Source organism: Nuphar pumila, chromosome 15 (genome assembly GCF_984573655.1).
Source record: "Nuphar pumila chromosome 15, dmNupPumi1.hap1.1, whole genome shotgun sequence".
NCBI classification, from domain to species: Eukaryota; Viridiplantae; Streptophyta; class Magnoliopsida; order Nymphaeales; family Nymphaeaceae; genus Nuphar; species Nuphar pumila.
Genome location: NC_143263.1, coordinates 79,342,516 through 79,369,419, shown reverse-complemented (window position 1 = coordinate 79,369,419; position 26,904 = coordinate 79,342,516). Strand labels below are relative to the sequence as shown.

Below are 26,904 nucleotides of genomic sequence, written 5' to 3'. Positions count from 1 at the left end.
GCGGGCGCCCCTGCCGAAGCTACTCTGCTGGTGCTTGCTCCCATGGAGAACTTAACCCTCGCGGTAAGCTTGAACCCGTGAAATTTCCTCTTGCCTTTTCTTTTCTTCGGTTTGGGAAGAAGGAAATATAATTCCATCTCTGTTGGTTATGATTTTTCTTTTTCTCTCGTTTTATTTTGTTTTTCTTATCTTTGTTAGCTCGCGCCCAATCTGCCGAAGATAGCGACAACTGGAGGTTTGTGGTTTTCCCTTTTGTTTTTCATTCTTTTCTGTGTTTCACATTTTTCTTTGACTATTTTTTTTTCTTTTTTAAATTTCTAGGGATTAAAAAATTCGGTGGGAATTACTCTGACGCTGTCCAGCTGAAGGTTCTTTGAAATTTTTTTGTTTTGTTATTTTTCTTGATTTTTGGCAGATTTTCTCCTTTTTCTGTTAGTTTCTCGAGATAATCGCATATTGGTGTTCAATTTCTCAAAAAAAAAATTTTTTTGGGAGAAGCAATGTTGAATTTCTTTTTGGGAAGAAGGCAAAGATACCCCACTCCCATTTTCCGTCTCTGAGCATCTTTCCTAGTCTCTGCCCTATACCGTCCAAGTCCCAAACCGCCATAGTGTCACTGGCAGGACTCTCTCTCTCTCTCTCTCTCTCTCTCTCTGTGTGTGTGTGTGTGTGTGTGTGTGTGTGTGTGTGTGTCTCCGAACAAACCTACAAATATTGCGATGGTAGTTTTTTTTAATGCTTCATTTCTAGTTTTCCTGTGACTAACCTGGATCTCTTTAAACTAATTATTGGGTAACATAAATGTTTGATCTTATTGCGATGGTAGTTTTTTTTTAATGCTTTATTTATTGTTTTCCTGTGACTAACCTGGATCTCTATAAACTCTAGTTATTGGATAACATAAATGTTTGATCTTACTTTTATATGTTGAAATTAGCTTAAATATGAATAATATTCAGCAAAGGTTTGTTGTTTTCACTGTTTATTATTGGTTTAGGACCTTAGATCGTTTGATTCTTATAGTATAAAATTATAATATACATGCTTGTTATTTATTTTCCGATAACGGTTGGGTTACATCAAGGATCTGCTTTAAGCCCTTTCCTTTTTGCGATAGTGATGGATGAGCTTACGAGATCAATTCAAGAAAATGTACCGTGGTGTATGTTGTTTGCTGATGATATTGTTTTGATTGATGAGTCTAGAGCTGGGGTTAATGCTAAGTTAGACTTATGGAGACAGACATTGGAAGCTAGAGGTTTTAAGTTGAGTAAGAGTAAGACTGAATATATGGAATGTCGGTTTAGTAAGCAACGAAGTAGGGATGGGAGTGTAGTGAAGCTTGGTGAGCAAGAAATACCGGTGAATGATTATTTCAAATATTTGGGATCCATCGTTCAAAAGTATGGAGAAATTGATGGAGATGTAAATCATAGGATAAAGGTTGGGTGGATGAAATGGAAAAGTGCAACTGGAGTGTTGTGCGATCGTAGAATGCCATTGCGGTTGAAGGGAAAGTTTTATAGGACGACTATTAGACCCGCTTTACTATATGGTACAGAATGTTGGGCTGCCAAGAGACATCATATTCAAAAAATGAGTGTAGCTGAGATGCAGATGCTTAGATGGATGTGTGGAAATACAATAAGAGATAAGATTCGGAACGAGGAGATACGTAAGAAGGTAGGTGTTGCACCCATTGAAAATAAGATGCGAGAGAATCGTTTACGGTGGTTTGGACATATTCGGCGAAGGCCTAATGATGCTCCAGTTAGAAGGTTGGAGAAATGGGAAAATAGATTAGTTAAAAGAGGTCGGGGTAGGCCTAGGAAGACTTGGATGGAGATGATCGGAAAGGATATGAATGCTTTGAACCTCACCGAGGACATGGCATTGGATAGAAATGATTGGAGGAAAAGGATTCATGTGGAAGACCCAAAATGATTTTCTTTTTTGGTTCATTTCGCTGACCCCAATTGTTTTGGGATGAAGGCGTAGTTGTTGTTGTTGTTGTTGTTGTTGTATGCTTGTTATTTATTTTAATAAATTGAGTAAGATTCTCAACTCGTCTGAGTTAGTCGACTCACCGAGTTATAGAGTCACAAATAGCTGATCTGAGACCGAGTTTTGAGAATGCCTACCATGATCTAACTGGTTGTGTATTTTTTATTGTCGAATAATGAACTTATGAACTTTAACAACAGAATTGCATGCCCAATGATGCTAGCGTTCATACTGGAAGGATTATTATGTTGGAGGTAAAAGGCCTACAGTATCTTGATACCAAATGAAAATCAGTTTACAAATAGAACACAGATCCATTTGATAATGAATCTGGCTAATACGCCCTATCCACCCCCCCCCCCCCACTACCCTTTTCCTCCCCAGAGACTGAACTAATTAAAGAACATACCATTTGCTTATGCTTGAAACTCAACTGAGAATTCAGTGTCACAATGTAAAGGGTTTTGAGTCTCTGAAATCTGAAAAAGTTGCAATATAATTTGTTTGTCAATGTTTATGTCTAGGACTGCCTATGAATATAATCAGATAAACTGGTATCCGTGATGCAATTATAAGAATATCACTGGATTGCAGTATGATAATTCATTTATTTGTCAAGCAACCTGTGGATAGTCCCCCATTGTCTTCAGACCCAAGAGACCTTTGGGACAGAAGGTGACTTTAGCCTATCCATCTGTCATATTCAATAACTCCATTCATTGTATTTCCAAAAATCGACCAACCTGATTAAGGGAGACACTTTAAAATATTTTTGTAAAATATGTATGTCAGTGTACTTATGGAAGCTATACATCTTCTTAGACAACTTATTGAAAGATATAGAGAGAGGAACAAAGATTTGCATATGGTTTTTATTGATTTAGAGAAGGCATACGATAGAGTACCTAGGGACGTTCTCTGGTGGACAATGATGAAGAAAGGTGTTTCTCTCAAGTACATTAGTATAATTAAAGATATGTATGAAGGAGTAGTAACCATTGTCCGCACTTGTGGAGGGGTGACAACCAATTTCCCGATAACGGTTGGGTTACATCAAGGATCTGCTTTAAGCCCTTTCCTATTTGCGATAGTGATGGATGAGCTTACGAGATCAATTCAAGAAAATGTACCGTGGTGTATGTTGTTTGCTGATGATATTGTTTTGATTGATGAGTCTAGAGCTGGGGTTAATGCTAAGTTAGAATTATGGAGACAGACATTGGAAGCTAGAGGTTTTAAGTTGAGTAAGAGTAAGACTGAATATATGGAATGTCGGTTTAGTAAGCAACGAAGTAGTGATGGGAGTGTAGTGAAGCTTGGTGAGCAAGATATACCGGTGAATGATTATTTCAAATATTTGGGATCCATCATTCAAAAGTATGGAGAAATTGATGGAGATGTAAATCATAGGATAAAGGTTGGGTGGATGAAATGGAAAAGTGCTACTGGAGTGTTGTGCGATCGTAGAATGCCATTGCGGTTGAAGGGAAAGTTTTATAGGACGACTATTAGACCCGCTTTACTATATGGTACGGAATGTTGGGCTGCCAAGAGACATCATATTCAAAAAATGAGTGTAGCTGAGATGCGGATGCTTAGATGGATGTGTGGAAATACAATAAAAGATAAGATTCGGAACGAAGAGATACGTAAGAAGGTAGGTGTTGCACCCATTGAAAATAAGATGCGAGAGAATCGTTTACGGTGGTTTGGACATATTCGGCGAAGGCCTAATGATGCTCCAGTTAGAAGGTTGGAGAAATGGGAAAATATATTAGTTAAAAGAGGTCGGGGTAGGCCTAGGAAGACTTGGATGGAGATGATAGGAAAGGATATGAATGCTTTGAACCTCACCGAGGACATGGCGTTGGATAGAAATGATTGGAGGAAAAGGATTCATGTGGAAGACCCAAAATGAATTTCTTTTTTGGTTCATATCGCTGACCCCAATTGTTTTGGGATGAAGGCGTAGTTGTTGTTGTTGTTGTTGTATGTATGTCAGTGTACTGTAATAACTGTGTAGATAAACAAACATGCTGATCACAGATCAGTGCTGAGAAAATAGTATGTTTTAATTCTTGCTGGTGCTTTATATTTGATCCCTGTTCATTGCTGATGAGACATAATATGATTTCAAATTAGCTTGAAAGATGACCATCAAGTACAAAACTAAGGCAGATGAAATTTGACATGGTCTAGGTTAAACCAATCTCAGTAGATGAAAGCTTGATACTGTGACTTGCACAGTATTGCCATCTTTGCTGCTTAGGTTTCTTCTGTCAGGCTGGATTACTTCCACAGTCACATGTGACCTCCTGTTCTTCTTGAGTGCCATGAGTTTTATTCATAAAATGATCATGTTATTGTTGCATTACAGATTTTAAGGACATAAATCAGAAATTCGTAGACACACACACACACACACAGTGTGTGTGTGTTGTTAACTATGATATTTCAGATCAGCTTTCACAAAGATATCACCACTTGCTGTGATTTGAAACAGGAAAGAAGAAAGATTTTTCAGATTTTTTGTAATCATATCACAGACAGGAAAGACTGAATTATGTTCACCTTTAAACTAAATTTGCCTATAGCTTGATCAGGTAGTCTATTGAAGGAGAAGATGAAAGTCACTCAGAAGAGGACATAATGCACAATCATGATAAAACCTGGACTTCACCCTATTTTCTTATTCAATTAATTCATAGAAGATCATAGCCATTAGAATCCTCTCAGTTGGCCAAAAGAATCAAGGAATTACAGCCATAGATAAGTATTTTCACATTTTCTTACTTGAATTTGGATGAATCAGTGGATCTTAGTTGTAGTTAATCTGGGATTAATATGATGGTCCCTCTTTGACTATAGAAGCTTTTTTTGTTACATGTGTTGGTTAGGAGTTTGATAAGAAGATAAGCATCATATTGTTAAAATAATATATATATATATATATATATATATATATATATATATATATATATATATATATATATATATCTGTAATTTCTCTTTTTAAGTCAGGGGTATTTTGGTCTTTTTCCCTTGTAATAAACTCTATCAACTAGAGACAGCCTTTTTTTTTACTTTTTCTTTTCTTTTTTGTCTTTTAACCAAAGGCTAGGGCCTCTTTGGTCTTGGAGCTGCCCAACAATCATATTTATGACCGTTGGGAGCTCCAATGACTCTTTGGAGCTCCCAATGGCCTCCCCTTTTGATGTGGTCTTGTGTATAAATAAGGGTAAACCCCATTAGTTCTTTCAATGCTTGTGTTAAGCATTTGATCAATAAAGGCTTATATTTTTTACATTTTTGTATATTTCTTTTCGCCTTATTAACTTTTGTATTGTCCCATAGTGGACTTGTGCATGTGCACTTGTATGATTGTGATCTTGTAAGCCCTTAGTGGCTAGTGTTTCGTGTTTTCGCATATTTCATTACATGATATCAGAACCATAGTGCTCTTGGATTTGAAAGTTGCCATTAAGTGAACCATAGTGCTCTTGGATTTGTGAAAAGTTGCCATCAAGTGATCGTGTCCGCGACAAAGTTTCCTAAGGTACCGTGCTCTCCTTTTCTCCATTCCATTCTCTTCCTCTTCCTCTCTCTCTCTCATATAATGAAGACCAAAATTGACCTCTCATTCAAGCTCAATGGAAAAAACTACATGATGTGAGTATCCACCATGAAAAACAGTCTCAAAGGAAAGAAGCTTTGGGGGTATGTGATGGGCACTATCCCCGAACCCCAACTCAAGCTCACAAAAATTGAAGGAGATCAAGAGAAGGCTTTAGAGGGAGATGTTGTTAAGATTAATGTAATATAAGTATATATATATACATATATATTGTTTAATATAATAATATATATGGGAGTCACATCAAACTAGCCTTGACTTGCTCCCAACAGCTAGAACTCTAGCTAATGGGAGCTAGTCAAACTAGAGTTATCGGAAGCGCCTAGGGTAAAGGGGAAGCGCGCTTTGGAAGCGCGAAACGTCACCCTTCCGAAGTGTGAGGGGAAGCGTCCCCCTTTTTTGGGAAGTGCGCTTCCCTTTTATGGGAAGCGCGTTTCCCTTTTATGGGGGATGCTTCCCATTTATGGGAAGCGCGCTTCCCCCACACTTCCCCATTTTTTCGCTTTTTTTTTCGCTTCCCCCTCGCTTTCGGTTCGCTTCCTAGGTTGCTTTCGAGACGGTTCATAATTTTCTTCTAAGTGGTCCCACGCTTCCCCGCTTCCTACATTTTTGAAAGTGCCTCGCTTCCCACTCCCGCTTCCTCAATTGGCAACTCTGAGTCAAACTAGCTTGACTAACTCTCAATGGCTAAAATTCTAGCCATTGGGAGCTCTCTCCCACATGTGAAGTCTTCTCTTTTTTTTTACTTATCTCCTTCTCTTCTCTACCTTTCTCTATAAATATGGGTGGGTGGGTGCCTTTGTAAAGGTGAGAGAGTGATACGTAGTATTAGGGTTGTGTATTGTTTTTTTTAATGCATTGTAGTAAGGATGGAATGTAATTTTATTTTGTATTTATTTTAATGTCCATTATGAATAAAATTATTTATTTATTTTTTGATATGCCTTTTGATTCTTTAGTTTGTTGTTTAAATGTATAATGTTTTGAGTCTTGGAGATCATCAATTGGAGTACATGGGAATCTGCACCATTTTATGACATGGTATAAGAGCAAGGCATCAAGGTCTTGGAAATGATTCGTATTAATAAATGAAATAGATTCAAAGATTTTGCATTTCGGTATATATCTTTGACTTCTTGTTTTTTATATGTAGGGTAAGTTTAAAAAAATGAATTATGTTAAAAATAAATATTTTTGTAAAGTATGTGAAAATTGTGGTGTTTTGATATGTCTTAGATTATGGATATATGTAGTGAAAAACTATATTTTGCATATGCTTTTATACACTCATTTCATTTGAACAATTATATATATATATATATATATATATATATATATTGTACCTTATTGTCTATCCTCTTGTGGGATTTGTGATTGTGTTCTTTTAGAACACCTTTGGAGTTATCCACTTAAGTTAAATATGTGGCTTCTTATAATGTTATGTGTTTTGCAAAATACTAAAGTTTATATTTCTTAGCATATGTATGGACTATCTTTGAAATTTTTTATTATATTATGATGTGATCACGCATAATCTTTTATCGTGATCTATTTGTAATGAAGCCTTTTTTAATATGTTATTTCATATATATTTGAGCAATATTACTCTATTAAGTAAAGATTATTTTCAAATGACACATGTTGGATTAAGATTTTATTTTTGGTATATGCCTTAATTATTAAAAGGCATAAGCTTGACTTGTTATCGTATAAAAAATGTGTTTGTTTTTTGTGATTTCTCTCTTGTGTATTGACATTCTACTTTTGTATGTGATATGCTTAGTGCACTTGGTTCTCATTGGTAAATTTATGATCTTTTGAAGGATTCTCAAACTTCATAATTCCACCACCTCTATAAAGAGTGCTTATATTGAGCATGACTCGTTGTTTGCTTATTGAAGATTTTGAAAATTGTCATAAGACATCTTGTATTGCATATAATTGCATCCATTGACATATTGTTGTGTATATGATTGCACTAATTTTTATACTAAGGTTTTTACCTAACTTTTTTTTATTTGATTTGAAACTTGTCTTTTCAAATCAGTTATTTGATATGAACTCCCCTATTTGGAAATTGAATCATGTGAGTTTGTATTGCCTTTTTATGGCGTTTTTATTTATCCATCACAAAATTTTATATGATGCATCATCTCTTTTGGTCTTGTTGGGTTAGGGTTTGTCTTTGAGGTGAGTTGTGTGTGCACCTCATGTCTTCTTATCAATCTAGATTTTCAAAGGTTAAGAGTGACGTGTTGTCACTTGTCCTTGGTCTAATTGATGGTTGATTGGCCTTTGAACTCATTATTGTTGGAATTCTGAGCTAGCCGTTGAGGTAAGCTATGTGTGCACCTCAAATAATCTTATAAATCTGCAATTATCAAAGTTTATGTATGTCATGTTGACACCAATCTTAGCTTTGATTGATAGTTGATTGGCCTCTGAATACATATATGCTTTTGTTGATTCAGAGATATTTGTTGGGGTGAGTTGTGTGCACTTCGTTTTATGTCAGTTTAAATTGTCAACTTATGGTTTGACTGCAACTGACAATTGTTTGATTTATGGATCTGAAATGTGGTGTTTCACTCATTTGTTGTATATTCATTATTATTATGGATGCTTATAACTCTATTTATCTGTGATGGTATTTATTTTTGAAACTAAAGCGTGTTGAAAGATTGTTAAAATTGATATTCTTATTTATGACATTAGTGTGTCTCCATTACAAGCATTTTTACCTTGAGTGTCTTCTCCTTTATATGCCTCTTATCTAAGTGTCATTATGTTTGTTCACACCTTCGTGTGTGTTTTTAGCCCTTTGTTGGCATTGAGATTATACTATTGATTTAGTCACTGGTACACTTATTTTTTAATGTCATTATATGTAGACAAGATATGTTTATTCACACTTTCGTGTGTGATTTTAGCCCATTGTTGACATTGTACTCTTGATCTAGTCGTTGATACACTTAATTTTTTTAGTGGCATTATATATAGACAATAAATGCTTATTCACACTTTTGTATGTGATTTTAGCCTATTGTTGGCATTATACTCTTGATCTAGTCGTTGATACACTTGATTTTTGAGTGTCATTATATGTTGACAAAAGATGTTTATTCACACCTTCATATGTGATTTTAGCCCTTCGTTGGCATTATGCTCTTGTTTTAGTCATTGATACACTTGATATTTGAGGTTTGGAGGCCTAGGAGGTGATTGCTTGTGGTGGTCAAACTAGTGTTTTAATTTGCAAGATTCATTAATTATGATAAATGATATTTTTTTAAATCTCTTCATAATTTTTTTTAAACTCATTTGCTCTTTTATGAGAAATTGTTGTTGAAATGTTTTCATACATTTTGCATTATGCTTTAGTTGCATGAGTTATTCCATGATTGATTGTCTTGCATAATTTGTATAAGTTTATGCTTTTTCAAGCATATATTCATTAACGAATATATTTTTTACTTATTTGTGTTGCCCTTTGTTGGCCCTTTGTGTTGTCCTATAGTGAACTTGTGCTTTTGCACTTTTGTGCTTATATTACATCTTCATGCCTTTATATTGTCCACTCTTGGACTTGTATGTGCTTTTGCACTTTGTTTTTGTAATTTTGTATATTTTATTATATGTTTTTTTAAGCATTTCATTAGTAAAATCTCGTATGTGTATGCCCATTAGTGGCTATTGTGTGCATTTGATTGCTCTTGAGTGCTTCGACACTACTATTGTATTTGTGTGAATCCTCATTGGGATTCTTTTATTTTTGCTTATTTCCAAGCATGTGTTCTTGAAAGATTGTTTATTTATTGCATGGTTCATTCATATATGCATTAGTTGTTAGTTTAAATATTGCTTCTAATTGATCAATTCCTATTTATATCTTTCGTTGTATAAAGATGATTTATTATTGAGTTATTCCTTCATAGTATTAATAATGATGAAAATCTATGATTGTTATGCATTAATGTCTTTTGTGATAAATATATATGTTCATGATTTTCATTGTTTGCATCTCTTAATATTATTCTATTATGATCAAGTTTGTCAATAACTATCATGTTTGTAGTTAATGACTGTTTAAAATTCTTACTTTAAATGATTTTGAAAAATGTTAAATTGACTTATTTTGTACGAATCTTATGTTTGTGTGCTTAGCCATCATTTCTCCATAATATATATATATATATATATATATATAATATAGTTATTTCTTGTTTTTACTCTCTTTACAAGTTCTTCAAATATTAACGGTAGGAATGATCCTAAAGACATTTGGAGAATATCAAGGATTGATGATATTAAAGATCATTTATGTAATATAGCATATGATTGAGTGTCCCTTTAAGAGGCGTCAAATGGAAAAACTTGATGAAGTCTACGAAGACATCTTGTGTAATGGGTTTTTTCTTTTGTAATTTCAAACTTACACTGAGACACAATAAATTTGAGGGGGGTGTTAAGATTAATGTAATATAAGTATATATATTATTTAATATATCTATATGGGAGTCTAAGTCAACCTAACCTTGATTTGTTCAAATTCGGGACGAAGCCCATACAATAATTGAAAAAATCTCTTTTGTTCCATTTGTTTTTGCCTAAGTTTCACATCTTCAATGATAACCCACTTAGGCTCCAAAAGTGCTAGTTCATCCCATAGGGGATTTAAATTATAAGTCTTTTCACATGAAAGTTAGAAATTAAATTCAAAGCAATATATCTATTTTTAGATCGGATTCGGGTGGGAAATACATATCAAATGAATTTCAAAACTATTTAAGGCAAAATGGGATTTGCCATAAAAAATCGTGCCCAACAAAATGGACTAGTGGAAAGAAAACATAGGCATATAATAGAAACCGTTAGAACTCTACTTATTTCAAAAAATATTCCTAAAAGTTTTTGGGTCGAAGCCGTTTTAACTTCCACTTATTTGATAAATAGAATGTTATCATCCACCTTGAAAAATGTTTTCCCTTATGAAAAATTTCGCAAAATGACACTCGATTTCAATCGTCTATGAGTTTTTTGTTGTAAATGTTTTGTGCTATTACACAAAAGAGATAAGTTATCTCCAAAATCAATTGAATGTGTGTTCGTTGGATATAGTAAAAACCAAAAAGGATATAGATGTGTTGCTCCCAAAAATAATAAACTTTATGTTTTTAAAGATGTGACATTATAAGAGGATGAAAATGGTTTTGAAGATAATGATAAGAAAGAGGAAATAGACCATATGTTTTTTATGATCTCTCTCCAAGAAAAGATTTACATACTCATGATGAATCATCATGAAATTATAGATAATAACAACCATCAATACCCCAATATTGAGGCATCACCGAGTAGTGATGACATCATTAATAGTTCTCCTAAGAATATTCAAGTTTATACCCGGCGTGAGCAAAATAATCCTACTAGTGCCTTAGAAAAAAAATTTCAATATAGCGAGCCTATAGAAAAAGCTTCACTTAGAAGATCTAACCGAGTATCTATTCCACCAAATAGTTTTTTCTCTTATGAGTCGTTATCTCCTAATTATAGGACTTGTCTAATAGCATTACATTCACACCATGAGCCTTCACATTATAATGAAGCCAAAATTGTTCCTCATTGGATTGAAGCGGTGAATATAGAACTAGATGCCCTTCAGAAAGCAAAAACTTGAAAAATAGTTACATTATCTTTAAACAAGAAAACCATTGGATGCAGATGGGTTTTTAAGGTTAAAACCAAAAGTGATGGAACTCTAGAAAGATCTAAAACTAGGTTAGTAGCTAAAAAATGTTAAATAATATGTAACATCCTAGGCTAACTAGGAATTGATTTTCTTTTTAAGCTTAGTTAGAATAGGATTGTCTTCTTTTTTATTTTTTACTTTTTTAGCCTTGTTGACTAGTCAATATTTGACTTAGTAGAAAAGTAAAAGAGTTGTTTGACTCTCAACGGCTCTATTTAGAGCCGTTGGGAGCCCAACGACTCTCTTCTACCCTCTCTCAATGTAATATAAATATGGGGCTTTGCCCCCTTACAATGTAAGCTTTTCTAAGGGTGATTCCCATTCAATAATATATTTTTTTCTTTCTTGTTGTATACCCTTTTTGGGTATTTTGCATGAACCTTTGTGGTTCTTGTAAATGATCTTTCTTGACACTTTGGTTGGAGCTATTTTAAGTTTTGATTGGGGATGATCCAAGAACTCATCTTTTTACATGGTATCAGAGCTTGTTGATCAAGCTAAGTTTATTTTTGGTGCATCGGGAAACATGTCATTCAAAGTTTGAAGAAGCGAAGTTCTTTTCAAGTGTATGTGAAATTGTGATCGTGTAAAAGCTTGGAAGAGCACTCATACTCGTTATCGGTGGTGGAGTACTCATTATCCTCTCTTTCATCTCTTCTATTCTTCTTCTCTATTCTTCTTCTTTCTTCTTTTTCTTTATTTTCTTTCTTAAACCTTGTAAAATTGTTGACAATGATAATGTCACCATTAAACCCATTAAGCTTAACGACTCTAACACTATGTTCTATTTGGCAAGACTGAAACATTTTTTAATGTCAACACTATTGATAAGCCATGACATTATTTTCGCATGTCTCATTCTCCACTCTTTCCACTTTTTTTCATAGGAGGCTAGAGCCTTGATTTTCTTCTCTTCTAATAATGGGACCTCTTTATCTCCCTCTTTCTTAGTAAATGATAGTTTAGGTTCCGAATCGAAACCATCCACAATTCCCCATAAGCCTTTACCCCATATATGGTGCTTCATGATTGAAGCCCATGTTACATAATTTGTGTCGCTTAATTTCATAGGGATGATGGTGGCTTTATCATTGTCATCCATCGTTTACAAGAAGAGAAAAGGAAAAGATAGAAGAAAAGAAATGAAAAAAATGTGAGAAGGGAAAGAGATACAATACAAAAGATGTTGAAGCCCTTCAAATAATGCGTTTTGCAACCAATAATGAAGTGATAAAACACTTCTCTCCAAGTGACGAAACACTTTGCAAGAATAAGGTGATAACACACCTTTTGCACAATGGGCACAAAAATCGAGGCAGCCTTTCTCCAAGATCTAATAATCCCGCAACTTTGATACCATGGAATGAAATGGTGATCTTCCACGAATGCACTTGGATCACTCAAAAGGAAGTATCTAAAAGACACTTTAAGCAAAGCCCACAAAAGGGTAAAAATAGAAAAACACACAAATAACACACTTTTATTTATGTAAGAAAATGCTTAAAAAGCATTACAAGAAGTGGTTTTACAAAGAGGGGGTTGAACCCCTATTTATACAAGAGTAATGGGGAGAGCTCATAAGGAGCTCTCCCTTCTAGTCGTTGGACTAGTCCAACGGCTAGAAATCTAACCGTTGGACTAGTTCCAACGACTAGATTGCTTGGTCAAGTTTCAACTCGAACTTGACCAAAGCCCATTATCTAGTTCTAAGTGAACTAGATAATGTAAATAACACAAAAAAATAAAATAAATAAAACTAAAAATAGAAAAATATATATACAATATAATAATAATATATTATATTATTATTATTATATTATGTATATGTTACATTTTAACACTCCCCCTCAAACTTATGGTACAATGAGCGAAAGTTTGTCTAAAAGGAAGTGGAATCTAGGAGCTGCAAGAGGTTTAGTGAAGAAATCTACTAATTGGTATTCTGATGTAATATATGGCAAATCAATGGTGCCATGCAGGTACTCCTCTCTGACATAGTGGCAATCCATCTCTATGTGTTTGGTGCATTCATGAAAAGTCAGGTTGCTTGTGATGTAGATTGCACTTTTGTTGTCACAACACATGCGTGATACTTGTGTTGCTTCAACTTCCATATCAGCTAGCAGTCGTCTGAGCCAAACAACTGTCATTGTGGTAGTTTTCATGACTCTATATTCAGCTTCAGTGGAGGAAAGAGAAACCTTTTGCTGCTTCTTGCACCTCCACGATATGAGAGATTCACCTAAAAACACACAAAAACCAATGGTTGAGTGCCTATTATTAGGATCACCTCCTCAATCAGCATCAGTATAAGCAAGTAAATCTAAAGATGACGATGCAGACAAGAAGAGTCCTCGTTTGAGGGAACTCTTTAAATATCTTATAATACGTAAAACTGCTCTCATGTGAACAGAGTTGAGAGCATGCTGAAATTGGCTAGCTGTGTGTACAGTATGTGCGATGTCTGGTCGAGTGATGGAAATGTAGGAAAGTGCTCCAACAAGTTGTCTTAACGAAGTAGGATCCTCAAGTCGTTCTCCATCATCAATTTTCATTTTAACATTCATTACTTCTGGAGTATCTACTTTCTTATCATCTGTAATGTCAGACCTGCAAACAATATCAAAGGCAAATTTAGATTAAGATATCAAATACCCTATAGGGGAATAAACAACTTCTATTCTTAGGAAATATCGTAATAGTCCTAGGTCAGACATCTCAAAATGAGTTTTAAGAAGAGTTTTGATATTGGCAACTCCCTGTTTGTCACCTCCAGTGATAATCATATCATTCATATAAAGAAGAAGAAGAATGATACTTGCATTAGATTACTTAATAAACAAGGCAGTGTCAGTCAAACAAGAACGAAAACCAATATCAGTCATAACATGACTAAATCTGTCATACAAGGCTTTTGGTGCCTATTTGAGACTATAAAGAGCTTTCTTAAGACGAAGAATTTTACCCTTAGAAGACTGATACCCGACGAAGCTTCCATGTATACTTGTTCAACAAGATTCCCATTTAAAAAAACATTTTTGACGTCCATTTGAAATATAAGTCATTTTTTGATAGAAGCTAAATCAATTAAAGTTCGAACTATGGTCATTCGGTCCACATGAGCAAGGGTTTTTTCGTAGTCAATGCCATACTCTTGAGCATAGCCTTTGGCCACGAGTCGTGCCTTATACCCCTTCGAGGGTCCCATCACTTTTTGTTTTGACTTTATAGACCCATCTACAACCTATAGGTTTTTTTTCAAGAGGCAAGTCTTGGATGGACCAAGTGTTGGCCTTCTCTAATTAATCTAACTCTATTTTCATATCTTCAATCCATTCTTCATGATTTTTGGCTTCAAAGTATGAGGATGGTTCAACATAGGATTGAATTAATGCAAGGGCTGCCCTATATGAGGGTAAAAAGGATTCATAAGAGACAATTTTTTCAGGAGGTCTAGAGATTCTAGAAGTCCTGCGAGGAGGAGCTTCAAAAAATCTTTCTAACACACATGGAGGTCGTTGCTCTCTAATTCTTCGTCTTGAATACTGTAAGCTAACATCCTTACTGGTGTGATCTTCACTATTATTTTCATAGATAGCAGGACTTTGATCATTGTCAGTGTTATATTCAACATCCTTTTCACTGGATTTTGAAGTTAAATCAATTAAAAAAGAATATTCAGTAATATCCTTGGATTTTTCACTTTCAAAAAAATTTTCTTTTTCAAGAAAGGTCACGTTTCTTGACACATATAATTTACCATTTTGAAGATCATAGCATCTGTACCCTTTTTATTTTCAGCATATCCTAAAAAAACACATGGGATTGCACGAGGAGAGAATTTATCGTTCTTGTCTGTAAATACAAAACATTTGCAACCAAACACTCTTAGCCTGGAGTAACCTGGATCTACAACATAAAGTTTTTCAATCGGGGATATGTTTTCTAAATAGGAAGATGACATTCTATTTATGAGATAAGTGGTAGTTAGAGCTGCTTCAACCCAAAACCCTTTAGGCACTTGACTTGCGATTAGCAAAGTCCGAGTGGTCTCCATAATATGACAATGTTTGCGTTCTGCCAGAACATTCTGTTGAGGGGTATTTGGGCAAGATCGTTGATGAATAATGTCGTATAAATTAAGATAGTTTTTAAATTCTCCAGACATAAATTTCCCCCTGAATTTATGCGAAAAATGAAGATATTGTTTTGAAATTTGTTTGTGACCATTTTATGAAATATTTGAAAGTGGGAAAAAACTTCGGATTTATGTTTAAGAAAATAAATCCAAGTATGTCTAGAAAAATCATCAACAAAGATGACATAATATGCAAAACCGCCTTTAGAAATAATTGGTGTGGGTCCCCAAACATCCTAATGTATTAACTCAAGAGGTTTTGTAGAGACAAATGTTCTACTAGAGAACGATAATCTTTTCATTTTACCAAGAATGTAGTCTTTACAAGCAAAATTTTTAGATTTACAAAATTTTCCCAAATTTAGAAAGAATTGGATTTTAAACATATGAGGATGGTCGTCTTTTGTGCCATAAGTCTATTTTCAATTTCTGAACATTTAAACAAAAAACATTCTTTGGTAGTTCCAAAAAGTCCATGTAATATAACCCTCCTTCTCTATGGCCTTCCCTAATCAACTTCCCTGACTGACGATCCTGTATCTAGCAACCAGCAGAAAAGAAGGATATATTACATCCATAATCAGAAATTTGAGAAACAGATAAGAGATTTAAATTTAGTTTTGGGATATATCTAACTTCTGGAATACAAAAGGTTTTGTTTATTTCAAAACATCCAATTCTTTTAATTTCGAGAGATGTTCCATCTGCTGTAAAGACTTTTAAAATATTTGAGTTATTTTTAAGACATTCGGATAAACATTTATGATTTGGGGTCATATGAAATGAGACACCAGAATCTAAAAGCCAAGGAAAGTTACCTGGACCGGATACAGATGCGACTGCTGCTCCAGTTGAGGCTTCAGCGGAAGACGATACCCCTTGGAGAAGAGGCTGAAGAATCTTCATAAGTTGAGCCATAGAAATGGGTGCATTTTGATCTTTTGGCTCGGCTTCAACTGATGCAACCTTTTTTTCATCTCTATTCTTTAACTTTGGGCATTGAGGCCTATAGTTCCCCGGTTTATGATAGTGGTGACAAATAACTTTTCTTTTGTCAAACTCGTCATTCTACATCCTAAAATAAGGTGGCCTGTAAGTGTGAGTATGATTCTCAGGCCTAGATACAGCTAGGACGGTATCATCATCAGCTTTAGAAGAAGTTTTTCGGAGACGATTTTCCTCCATTGTTAATTCTTCAATAGTTCTTACAATAGAAGGAACTTTCTCCCGGTGAAGGAGGGCCAATTTGGTGGACTCAAATTCTGGCCTTAACCCAGTTATAAACTGGTAAAAATGTTCACCATCGAGTTGCTTTTGGCGAAGCTCGATATCTTCGGCACAGTGCCATTTTGGTTCCAAAAGAGATAGTTCTTCCCAGAGTTTGGACAACCCATTGTAATATTCGCGAATTGATTTATCTCCTTGGGTCTTCATTCAAACATTCTCTTGAAGATTGCACACATGTGCAATATCTTTAAGGGAATACATATTTTTCAAATATTCCCATGCCTTATCAGCATGTTCAAACTTGGCAAGACTGAAACATTTTTTAATGTCAACACTATTGATAAGCCATGACATTATTTTCGCATGTCTCATTCTCCACTCTTTCCACTTTTTTTCATAGGAGGCTAGAGCCTTGATTTTCTCCTCTTCTAATAATGGGACCTCTTTATCTCCCTCTTTCTTAGTAAAGGATAGTTTAGGTTCCGAATCGAAACCATCCACAATTCCGCATAAGCCTTTACCCCATATATGGTGCTTCATGATTGAAGCCCATGTTACATAATTTGTCGCTTAATTTCATAGGGATGATGGTGGCTTTATCATTGTCATCCATCGTTTACAAGAAGAGAAAAGGAAAAGATAGAAGAAAAGAAATGAAAAAAATGTGAGAAGGGAAAGAGATGCAATACAAAAGATGTTGAAGCCCTTCAAATAATGCGCTTTGCAGCCAATAATGAAGTGATAAAACACTTCTCTCCAAGTGACGAAACACTTTGCAAGAATAAGGTGATAACACACCTTTTGCACAAGGGTCACGAAAATCGAGGCAGCCTTTCTCCGTGATCTTCCACGAATGCACTTGGATCACTCAAAAGGAAGTGTCTAAAAGACACAAAGCCCACAAAAGGGTAAAAATAGAAAAACACACATAAATAACACACTTTTATTTATGTAAGAAAATGCTTAAAAAGCATTACAAGAAGTGGTTTTACAAAGAGGGGGTTGAACCCCTATTTGTACAAGAGCAATGGAGAGAGCTCACAAGGAGCTCTCCCTTCTAGTCGTTGGACGACTAGAAATCTAGCCGTTGGACTAGTTCCAACGACTAGATTGCTTGGTCAAGTTCCATCTGGAACTTGACCAAAGCTCATTATCTAGTTCTAAGTGAACTAGATAATGTAAATAACGTAAAAAAATTAAAAATAAATAAAAATAAAAATAGAAAAATATATATACAATATAATAATAATAATATATCATATTATTATTATTATATTATGTATATGTTACATTTTAACACTCTGATCCCGGTAAATCTCTTTGACTCAAGTGTCTCTTTTCATGTGACACCAAATATTGATATGTTATCCGAATGTCATAACTCAAATGGGTCAAATGTTTTTACCGCTGATGGATCATCTCTTGAAATCAAATGAATAGAAAATTTTGAAAATATTTTTTAAAACTCAAAAAGATTTTGTATTTCACAAATTAGATATATTCCTAAACTTAACCTAAATCTTGCATCTGTCTCTCAATTATCTGACCATGGATACCATGTTTTCTTCTCCTCTCGTGGTTGTCGAGTGCAGGATCACCAGTCAGGGAAGTTAATTTGGGAAGGCCATAAAGGAGGCTTATACTACATGGATTTTTTCGTAATACCCAAGAATATATTATGTTGTAATGTTCATAAAATGGATTTGAATCTATGGCACAAGAGACTTGTTCATCCTAGTGTATCCAAGATTTAGTTTTTTCCAAAGATGATTTTTTTTATAATTTTGAAACCTTTACATGTGAAAAATATATTCTTGGTAAAATTAAAAGACTACATTTTCAAGAAAGAACCTTTGTCTCTTCTCGACCACTTGAATTAATACATTCGGATGTTATATCAAAATGTGGTTTTATGTATTATGTAATTTTCGTAGATGACTCTACAAGACATACTTGGATCTATTTTCTTAAGCATAAATATGAAGTTTTCTCACATTTTCATAATCTAGTCAAAAATCAATTTAAGAATGATATTTCAATCTTTCGCACCGATTCAGGGGGAGAGTTTTTATCAAAAGAATTTAAAAATTATGTGAATCTATTTGGTATTACACATCAAAAATCATATCCTTATACTCCTCAACAAAATGATTTAGTAGAAAGAAAGCATAGGTATATTATAGAAACAACAAGAACTTTACTCATTACACATAAGTACCAAAGATTTTTTGGGCCGAAGCCACTCTAACTGCAGTCTATCTTATTAACAAAATATCATCTTCTTCATTAAACAATATATCTCATGTTGAAAAACTTTTCAAACAAATTCCAGACTCTTCTAGGTTAAGGATTTTTTGGTGCAAATATTTTGTTTTTTCTGACAAAAATGGCAAACTCTCTCCTCGTGCTATTCCTTGTGTTTTTTTAGGATATGTAAATCACTGAAAAGGCTATAAATGTTTTGACCTTAAAACTAAAAAGTTATATGTATTAATAAATGTATCTTTCTTAGATAAGGAAAGTTTCTTTGAGAATGAGAACTCTAAGGAAATAGATGAGTATTCTTTCTTATTAGACTTAGTTTCAAAGATTGATGAAGGTGATATTAATGAAAATCAATATGATCAAAATGACATGATAAGTACATAATCATTTAGTGATAATCAAGATTATATTCAATATTCTAGGTAGGGTAATTTAGAACAACCATGTGCTCTCGAAAAATATACTAAAGAACAGGAAGATACATCAACTAAAAAGTCATCTAGAGTGGCAAAAGTACTAAAAAATTTTGTGTCCTATGAGTCTTTTTCACCGAAGTATCAAGCCTACATTGCCTACTCTTACCTAGAGCCTTTTAACTATATTGCAGCAAAGAAACAGTCTGAATGGGTCGAAGCAATGACCACAAAATTAAGTCTTAGAAAAGACGAATACCTGGACTATTCAAGATATTCCACCGAGCAAAAAGCCTATAGGTTGTCGATGGGTGTATAAAGTTAAAACCAAAAGTGACGACACTCTTGAGAGGTTTAAAGCCCGATTAGTTGCCAAAGGCTATTCTCAAGAGTATGAAATAAACTATGAAGAGACTTTTGCTCTAGTTGTTAGAATGACCATAGTTAGGATCTTAATAGCTCTTGCCTCTGTAAAGAAATGACATATATAGCACATGGATGTCAAGAATGCATTTATCAATGGGAGCTTAGCCAAAGAAGTGTATATGGAATCACCACCTAGCATCAATATTCCTAAAGAAAAAGCTCTTCGTTTAAATAAGGTTTTGTATGAGCTTAAGCAAGCCCCAAAAGGTTGGTATGACAAATTTAGTGAAGTTATGATTGATTTTGGTTTTCAATCTTGTCTTACTAACACACCTTTGTTTGTTAAGAATTCTGATGCAGGTATTATTATTATTCTCCTCTATGTAGACGACATGATGAACATTGGAAGTGATAAACGGGGAGTTAACAATATAAAAAAATTTAGCAAAACACACTTTGAAATGAATGATTTGGGTTTTTTAAAATTCTTTCTTGATATAGAAGTTGCTTATTTCTCTAGAGGCTATTTGCTAACTCAATCTAAATTTGCTCTAGATATTGTTGACTGGTTTGGTATCTCAGATGAAAAATAGGTCGACACTCCTAAAGTTATAAATATCAAAATGAAGATTGATGATGGAGAACCGCTTGAAAATCCAACACCTTACGGACAACTTGTCGAGGCACTGTCTTATCTCTCTATTACAAGACCTGACATTATGCATGTCGTTCACACAACAAGCCAATTTCAGCATTCTCCTACCACTATTCATATGAGAGTTGTTTTACGTATTATTAGATATATTAAAACTTTTATTTTTGGAGGAATTTTCTTGTCTGCTTCTTCCTCCTTAGATTTAACTGCTTATACTGATGCAGATTAGGGAGACGATCTCAATGATAGACACCCAACTACTGGTTTCTGTGTATTTTTAGGTGAATCATTGATCTCTTGGATATGCAAGAATCAACAAAAAGTTGCCATCTCGTCAACTGAAGCTGAGTATAGAGCTATGGCGACAACTACTATGGAAGTAGTCTCGCTAAGGCACTTGCTTCATGACATGGGTATGGGTGTTCAAAGTGCAGGAGCATCATCACTATACTGTGACAACAAAAGTTCTATTTATATTGCCAGCAACTGGACATTCCACGAGTGAACCAAGTATATCGAGATGGATTATCACTATGTATGAGAGGAACACAACACCATTGATCTTCCCTATGTTTCTTAAGAATATCAACTGACAGATTTTTTTACCAAACCTTTTGCTTCTCCTTGATTTCACTCTCTTGGACAAACTTTCGGTTATCCAACTGTAAGTTAAAGGGGGAGTGTTAAATAATATGTAACATCCTAGGCTAACTAGGAATTGTTTTTCTTTTTAAGCTTAGTTAGAATAGGATTTTCTTCTTTTTCATTTTTTACTTTTTTAGCTTTTTTGACTAGTCAATATTTGACTTAGTCAAAAAGTAAAAGAGTCGTTGGACTCCCAATGGCTCTATTTAAAGCCGTTGGGAGCCCAACGACTCTCTCTTCTACCCTCTCTCAATGTAATATAAATATGAGGCTTTGCCCCCTTATAATGCCCAACAACTCTCTCTTCTACCCCTCTCTCAATGTAATATAAATATGGGGCTTTGCCCCCTTACAATGTAAGCTTTTCTCATTCTATAATATTTTTTTTTCTTCTTGTTGTATACCCATTTTGGGTATTTTGTATGAACCTTTGTGGTTCTTGTGAATGATCTTTCTTGTCACTTTGGTTGGAGCTATTTGAAGTTTCGATTGGTGATGATCCAAGAACTCATCTTCTTACAAAGGATACTCCCAAGAGTATGGAATTGATTATGAGAAAATCTTTGCACTTGTAGCTAGAATAACTAGTGTTAGGACTCTAATTGTCGTTGCCTCAACTAAAAAATGACCTATATATCAATTAGATGTTAAAAATGTCTTTCTTAATGGAGAACTAAATTAATAAGTCTATATAGATCCTCCGTCGGGATTTGATATTGAAAAAGGAAAATCTCTTGAACTTTTAAAGGCTTTGTATGGTCTTAAACATGCTCTTAAGGCCTAGTGTGATAGATTCAGTAATGTTATGATTAATTTGGATTTTCATTCCTGTTATATTGACACTTCTCTTTTTGTCAAAAATATAGGTATCAATATTGTTATCCTTCTACTTTACGTAGATGATATGATAATAACAGGAAATGCCAAACAAAGAGTTAGTCATGTTAAAAATGTTTTAAAAGAAAATTTTGATATGTCTAACCTAAGATTCTTAAGATATTTTTTAAGAATTGGAGTTGCATATTCCTGTAGAGGATACATTTTTTTTCAAATGAAATTTTTGCAGATATATGTGGTAAATCTGAAATTTCAAATAATAAGCAGAAAATCCCGAAGTAGTGAATGCTAAATTAAGACTTGAATATCTGACTCTTCTTGAAGATCACACACCTTACAAACAACTGATTGGGTCTCTCACTTATCTGTCTATTACCAGACTAGATATAGCACATTTTGTTCACTCTGCCAGTCAATTTCAACATGCTTCAATAACTGTGCACATGAGTGTTCTACCAAGGATCATCAAATATATCAAGAACACCATAACTAAAGGACTCTTTCTATCCTCATCCTCATCTTTAGATTTACGTGCTTATACTACGCTGATTGGGGAGGAAATCACAATGATAGAATTTCAACTACTAGATTTTGTGTGTTTTAAGGAGATTCACTGATTGCCTGGAGATGCAAGAAGCAACAGAATGTCTCACTATCCTTTACTGAAGCCGAATACACTATGACAACAACAACTATGAAACTTGTATCGTTAAAAAGTCATCTCAGAGATATGGGTATCGACATCTCCAAACTTTCGAAGATGTGTTGTGATAATAAAAGTGCAATTCACATTGTCAACCACTACACCTTTCATGAGCGCACCAAACACTTTGAGATGAACTGTCATTATGTTCATGATGAATTTCTAAGAGAAACTATTGAGTTGCCTTTTGTCACTTTAGAATTCCAGCTTGCAGACTTCTTTACTAAAACTCTTGTTGCTCCACGTTTTTTGTTTCTACTAAAAAGACTTTCGGTGATTATACTGTAAGTTTGAGGGAGGGTGTTAAAATTATATATCTATCTATATATATAATTCTCTCAGTGATATTTTGGTCTTTTTCCTTTGTAATAAACTCTATCAAACTCTCAACTAGTGACAGTCTTTTTTATTTTTTGTCTTTTAACCAAAGGCTAGGGCATTGGGAGCTCCAACGAGTCTTTGGATCTCCCAATGGCCTCCCCTTTTAATGTGGTCTTGTGTATAAATAAGGGTAAAACCGCATTAGTTCTTTCAATGCTTGTGTTAAGCACAGAGTTACCAGTCGCGGAAGCGGGAGCGGGAAGCGATACGGGAAGCGGGAGCGGGAGCGGGAAGCGAGGAACTTTCAAAAATTTAGGAAGCGAGGAAGCGTGGGACCACTTAGAAGAAAATTCTGAACCATCTCAGAAGCGAACCGGATGCGACGGGGAAGCGAAAAAACGAAAAAAATTGGGAAGTGAGGGGGAAGCGCGCTTCCCATTTATAGGAAGCATGTTTCTCATAAAAGGGAAGCGCGCTTTCCAAAAAAGGGGGACGCTTCCCCTCGCGCTTCGGGGAAGCGCGCTTCCCCTTTTGCCTAGGCGCTTCTGGTAACTCTGGTTAAGCATTTGATCAATAAAGGCTTATATTTTTTACATTTTTGTGTTTTTTTTTTTTTTTGCCTTATTGACTTTTGTATTGTCCCATAGTGGACTTGTGCATGTGCACTTGTGTGATTGTGATCTTGTAAGCCCTTAGTGGCTAGTGTTTCGTGCTTCCGCATATTTCATTACACATATGGTTATAAGTTTTGCTAAGGTGATAAAGATGGAATAAGAGATGTTTATCTTGGTGGAAGTCTAGAAGAAAGAGTGGTGTAAAGAAAAAGAAAGGACAAATCATATCTGCATTCATTTGAGGCAGTTTCAGAAAGTGGTAGAGAACTGAAGCAGCACTTATACGAAGCAGTAATCAGGTGGAGAGTCAACATGATAACCAAAAACTTAGTATTGTTAGCTTCTGTATCAGATTTGCAATTTCTAAAGATAAAAATGCTTGGTTGTAGAGCTTTTTATGCTTCTAGATGTTTAATCCAAGCTCTGATATATAAATAGTCTGAGAACTTAGTTGAAGATCCAAAAAGGAGCATTCTCTGCATTGCTCTAATCTCACACTGCCTTCTTGAGCAAAACAATACGTGAAAAGTGTTTTTTTTTTAACTTGTGGCTTCTGCATGTCACAGTTTGGAATCCACCCAATCTGGACAAGTGGACAGACATCAAGGAAGGCTTTCATTTGTGTTGCTGGAAAACCCAGTCTGGATACAAATGGCAGGCAACACCGCAAATATCCTCAGAATGTTGATCTCCCTCCTATTCTCCCAAAGAACAAGAAGAAACCATATGCAGTTCCATTTAGAAGCATACAACGAGCTGCAAGGGCAGATAAGAAACTTGCACAAATGGGAATAGAGAAGCATCTTGAAACTCCAAAGAATGGATTACTTGTCCCTGAGCTAATTCCTGTGGCTTATCAGGTTCTGGATGCATGGAAAGCTCTGATTAAAGGCCTGGCAGTGCTTGTCAACTTTGTTCCGGTTTATGGTTGTAGGTAACTGATTCTGATGTCTTTTCTTCGTTACTTTCTGTACTGTGGAAGTGTGCTCTTCCTCCAATGTCTTTTGTGCAAGTTGGCCACACCTTAAATATCTCCCAATAAATAACCTTCAGTTCCATGTGAGTTTAATGACATGCTCACTCCAGTTTGCACCAAATATCTGACTGCTGTGGCTGCATGAATGTGTCCTTGGACCCAATTGCATCACTAAGATCACCACCTAGTATTTTTAATGGGAATATTAGCACTTAGTCACTAGGATAGCTATGATAGCGAGCTGACATGATCATAGAAATTTCTTTGATAGGCATGTTAAGATTATTAATTCTTTGCTTACAAAGGAAGACTGCTTCTGCTATTTCCATAAAATGAAAATCATCCTTCTTTTTCACTTCCCAAAAACTTGGTGTATTAATTTTGTTTGGATCTCACTACTAGTAGATTATAGCTAGGGCTGGTAAATGAGCCAAACGAACCGAACAGTGCATGTTCCGGTTCGGTTCGTTTACCAGGGGACTGAACTCATGGCTCGACTCGTGTTCGTGTTTAGCTGAGCCGAGCTCCCTAAATGAGACGAGTCCAACACAAGCTGGCTCATGTAAAAACATTTCATGTTATTTATCCGTGGAACATATATATTTGTATATATTACACTTAAAATATATATGTTTGCTATATATTACACTTAATAGTTCATATATATATATATATATATATATATTTCATTCATCATTCTCTTTTTATATATATTTTATGCATTCTTTTTATATATTACACATAAAATATATATTATATATAAATATATATTTTTTATCTATATGAGCTGTCCCGAGCCAAGCCGAGCTGAACACCATGTATTCGGGCTCAAGTCGTTTAAGCTAAATGAGCTGCTCGGGACTCAGCTCGCCAGCTATACGAACCGATCACGAACGAGTTTGTGATGAGCCGAACCAAGCCAAAACACAAGCTGCTCTGTTCTTTTACCAGCCCTAATTATAGCATGAAGGACCAAAGCACATGCATACTTCTCAGTCTCAATTCCAGAGAAGAGGGGATGCTCAATAAGGTGCCTATATTCTAAGTCGACTATGCAAAGCTTATCTCTTGATAAATATAGTTCATGATTGTTAGTTACAGGTTATATAACCATGATATATCATATAATACTTCCCTAGTCCTTTATTCCCATATAGTTCTTTTCCTCATAGCGACATTTAATAGGAGAGTTGGGAGGTTTTGATATAAAACGTAGTAGTTTGGTCTCAGATTTAAACTGCTCGTTTCCTGTAAATGAGTTACACCAACTGCGAAATTCTAAGTTTCTGACCGTATATATAAATACAGATACTGCTCAGAACTGCACGTTGCTCCAGGTGGTCATCAGATGAAAGATTGTCAGGGCATTGGCAATGGTGAGCGTAGAGGCCAACATGGATGGGTTAGGGGCACCATTAACGATGTTCTCATCCCCATAGAATCCTATCACCTCTATGACCCATTTGGCAAGCGTATCAAGCATGAGCAGAGATTCGACTATGATAGGATCCCAGCAGTCGTCGAGCTATGCATCCAAGCAGGTGTGGACTTGCCTGAGTATCCATCGCGTAGACGGCTTGTTCCCATCCGTATGCTTGGGAAAAAAGTAGTAGATCGTGGTGGTTTTGTAGATGAGCCCAAGCGGTGTACACGTGAACAGTCTGCGCTCTTGGACCTTGATACATACGGAATAAACGTTGATCCTGATCCATCTCCTTTGCCAGCTTCAGAAATGCATGAGCTTGCTGAGAGGACGCTTGAATCATGGGAAACTGTTAGGGGAGGCACAGCAAAATTGATGAAGAAGTACACGGTGAAAGCATGTGGCTACTGCTCGGAGGTGCACATAGGGCCATGGGGTCACAATGCCAAGCTGTGTGGTTCATTCAAGCATCAGTGGCGGGACGGAAAACATGGTTGGCAAGACGCAACACTCGACGAGGTGGTGCCTCCCAACTATGTATGGCATGTAAGGGATCCAAGTGGGCCATCATTCAGTTTTCCACTGAAGTCATATTACGGGAAGGCTCCAGCAGTAGTTGAATTGTGTGTGCAGGCTGGTGCAAAGATTCCAGAGAAGTATAAGCCAATGATGAGGTTGGACATTGTGATTCCAGATTGTGAGGAAGCCAAACTTGTAGCATGATGCCATGATCCTGAACTATACCATTTTACATTGTTTTACCTTGTATGAGTTCATACACAGCCAATCAACCCCATCATGTCTGATGGGGTTTGTATCATCATTGATCATTGTGTATATGCATTCACAGAAGTGAGAAACAGGTTAGGTATTGAATACAAATTTCTAGTACTATTCATGTGAGTTGCTTTTGGGATCTAATTGGGCTGCATTT

The 26,904-nt window shown here is 35.3% G+C and overlaps 1 protein-coding gene across 1 annotated transcript; it reads left to right on the top strand.

Moving 5' to 3' along the window:
• On the top strand, nt 1-26,904 carry LOC149815717 (APO protein 1, chloroplastic-like). The gene is made up of 5 exons (XM_089988333.1): nt 1-63; nt 199-235; nt 322-368; nt 24,138-24,505; nt 25,856-26,904. The coding sequence occupies exons 1-5, from the start codon at nt 43-45 to the stop codon at nt 26,691-26,693; spliced, it is 1,311 nt and encodes a 436-aa protein (XP_089844459.1). The 5' UTR covers nt 1-42; the 3' UTR covers nt 26,694-26,904.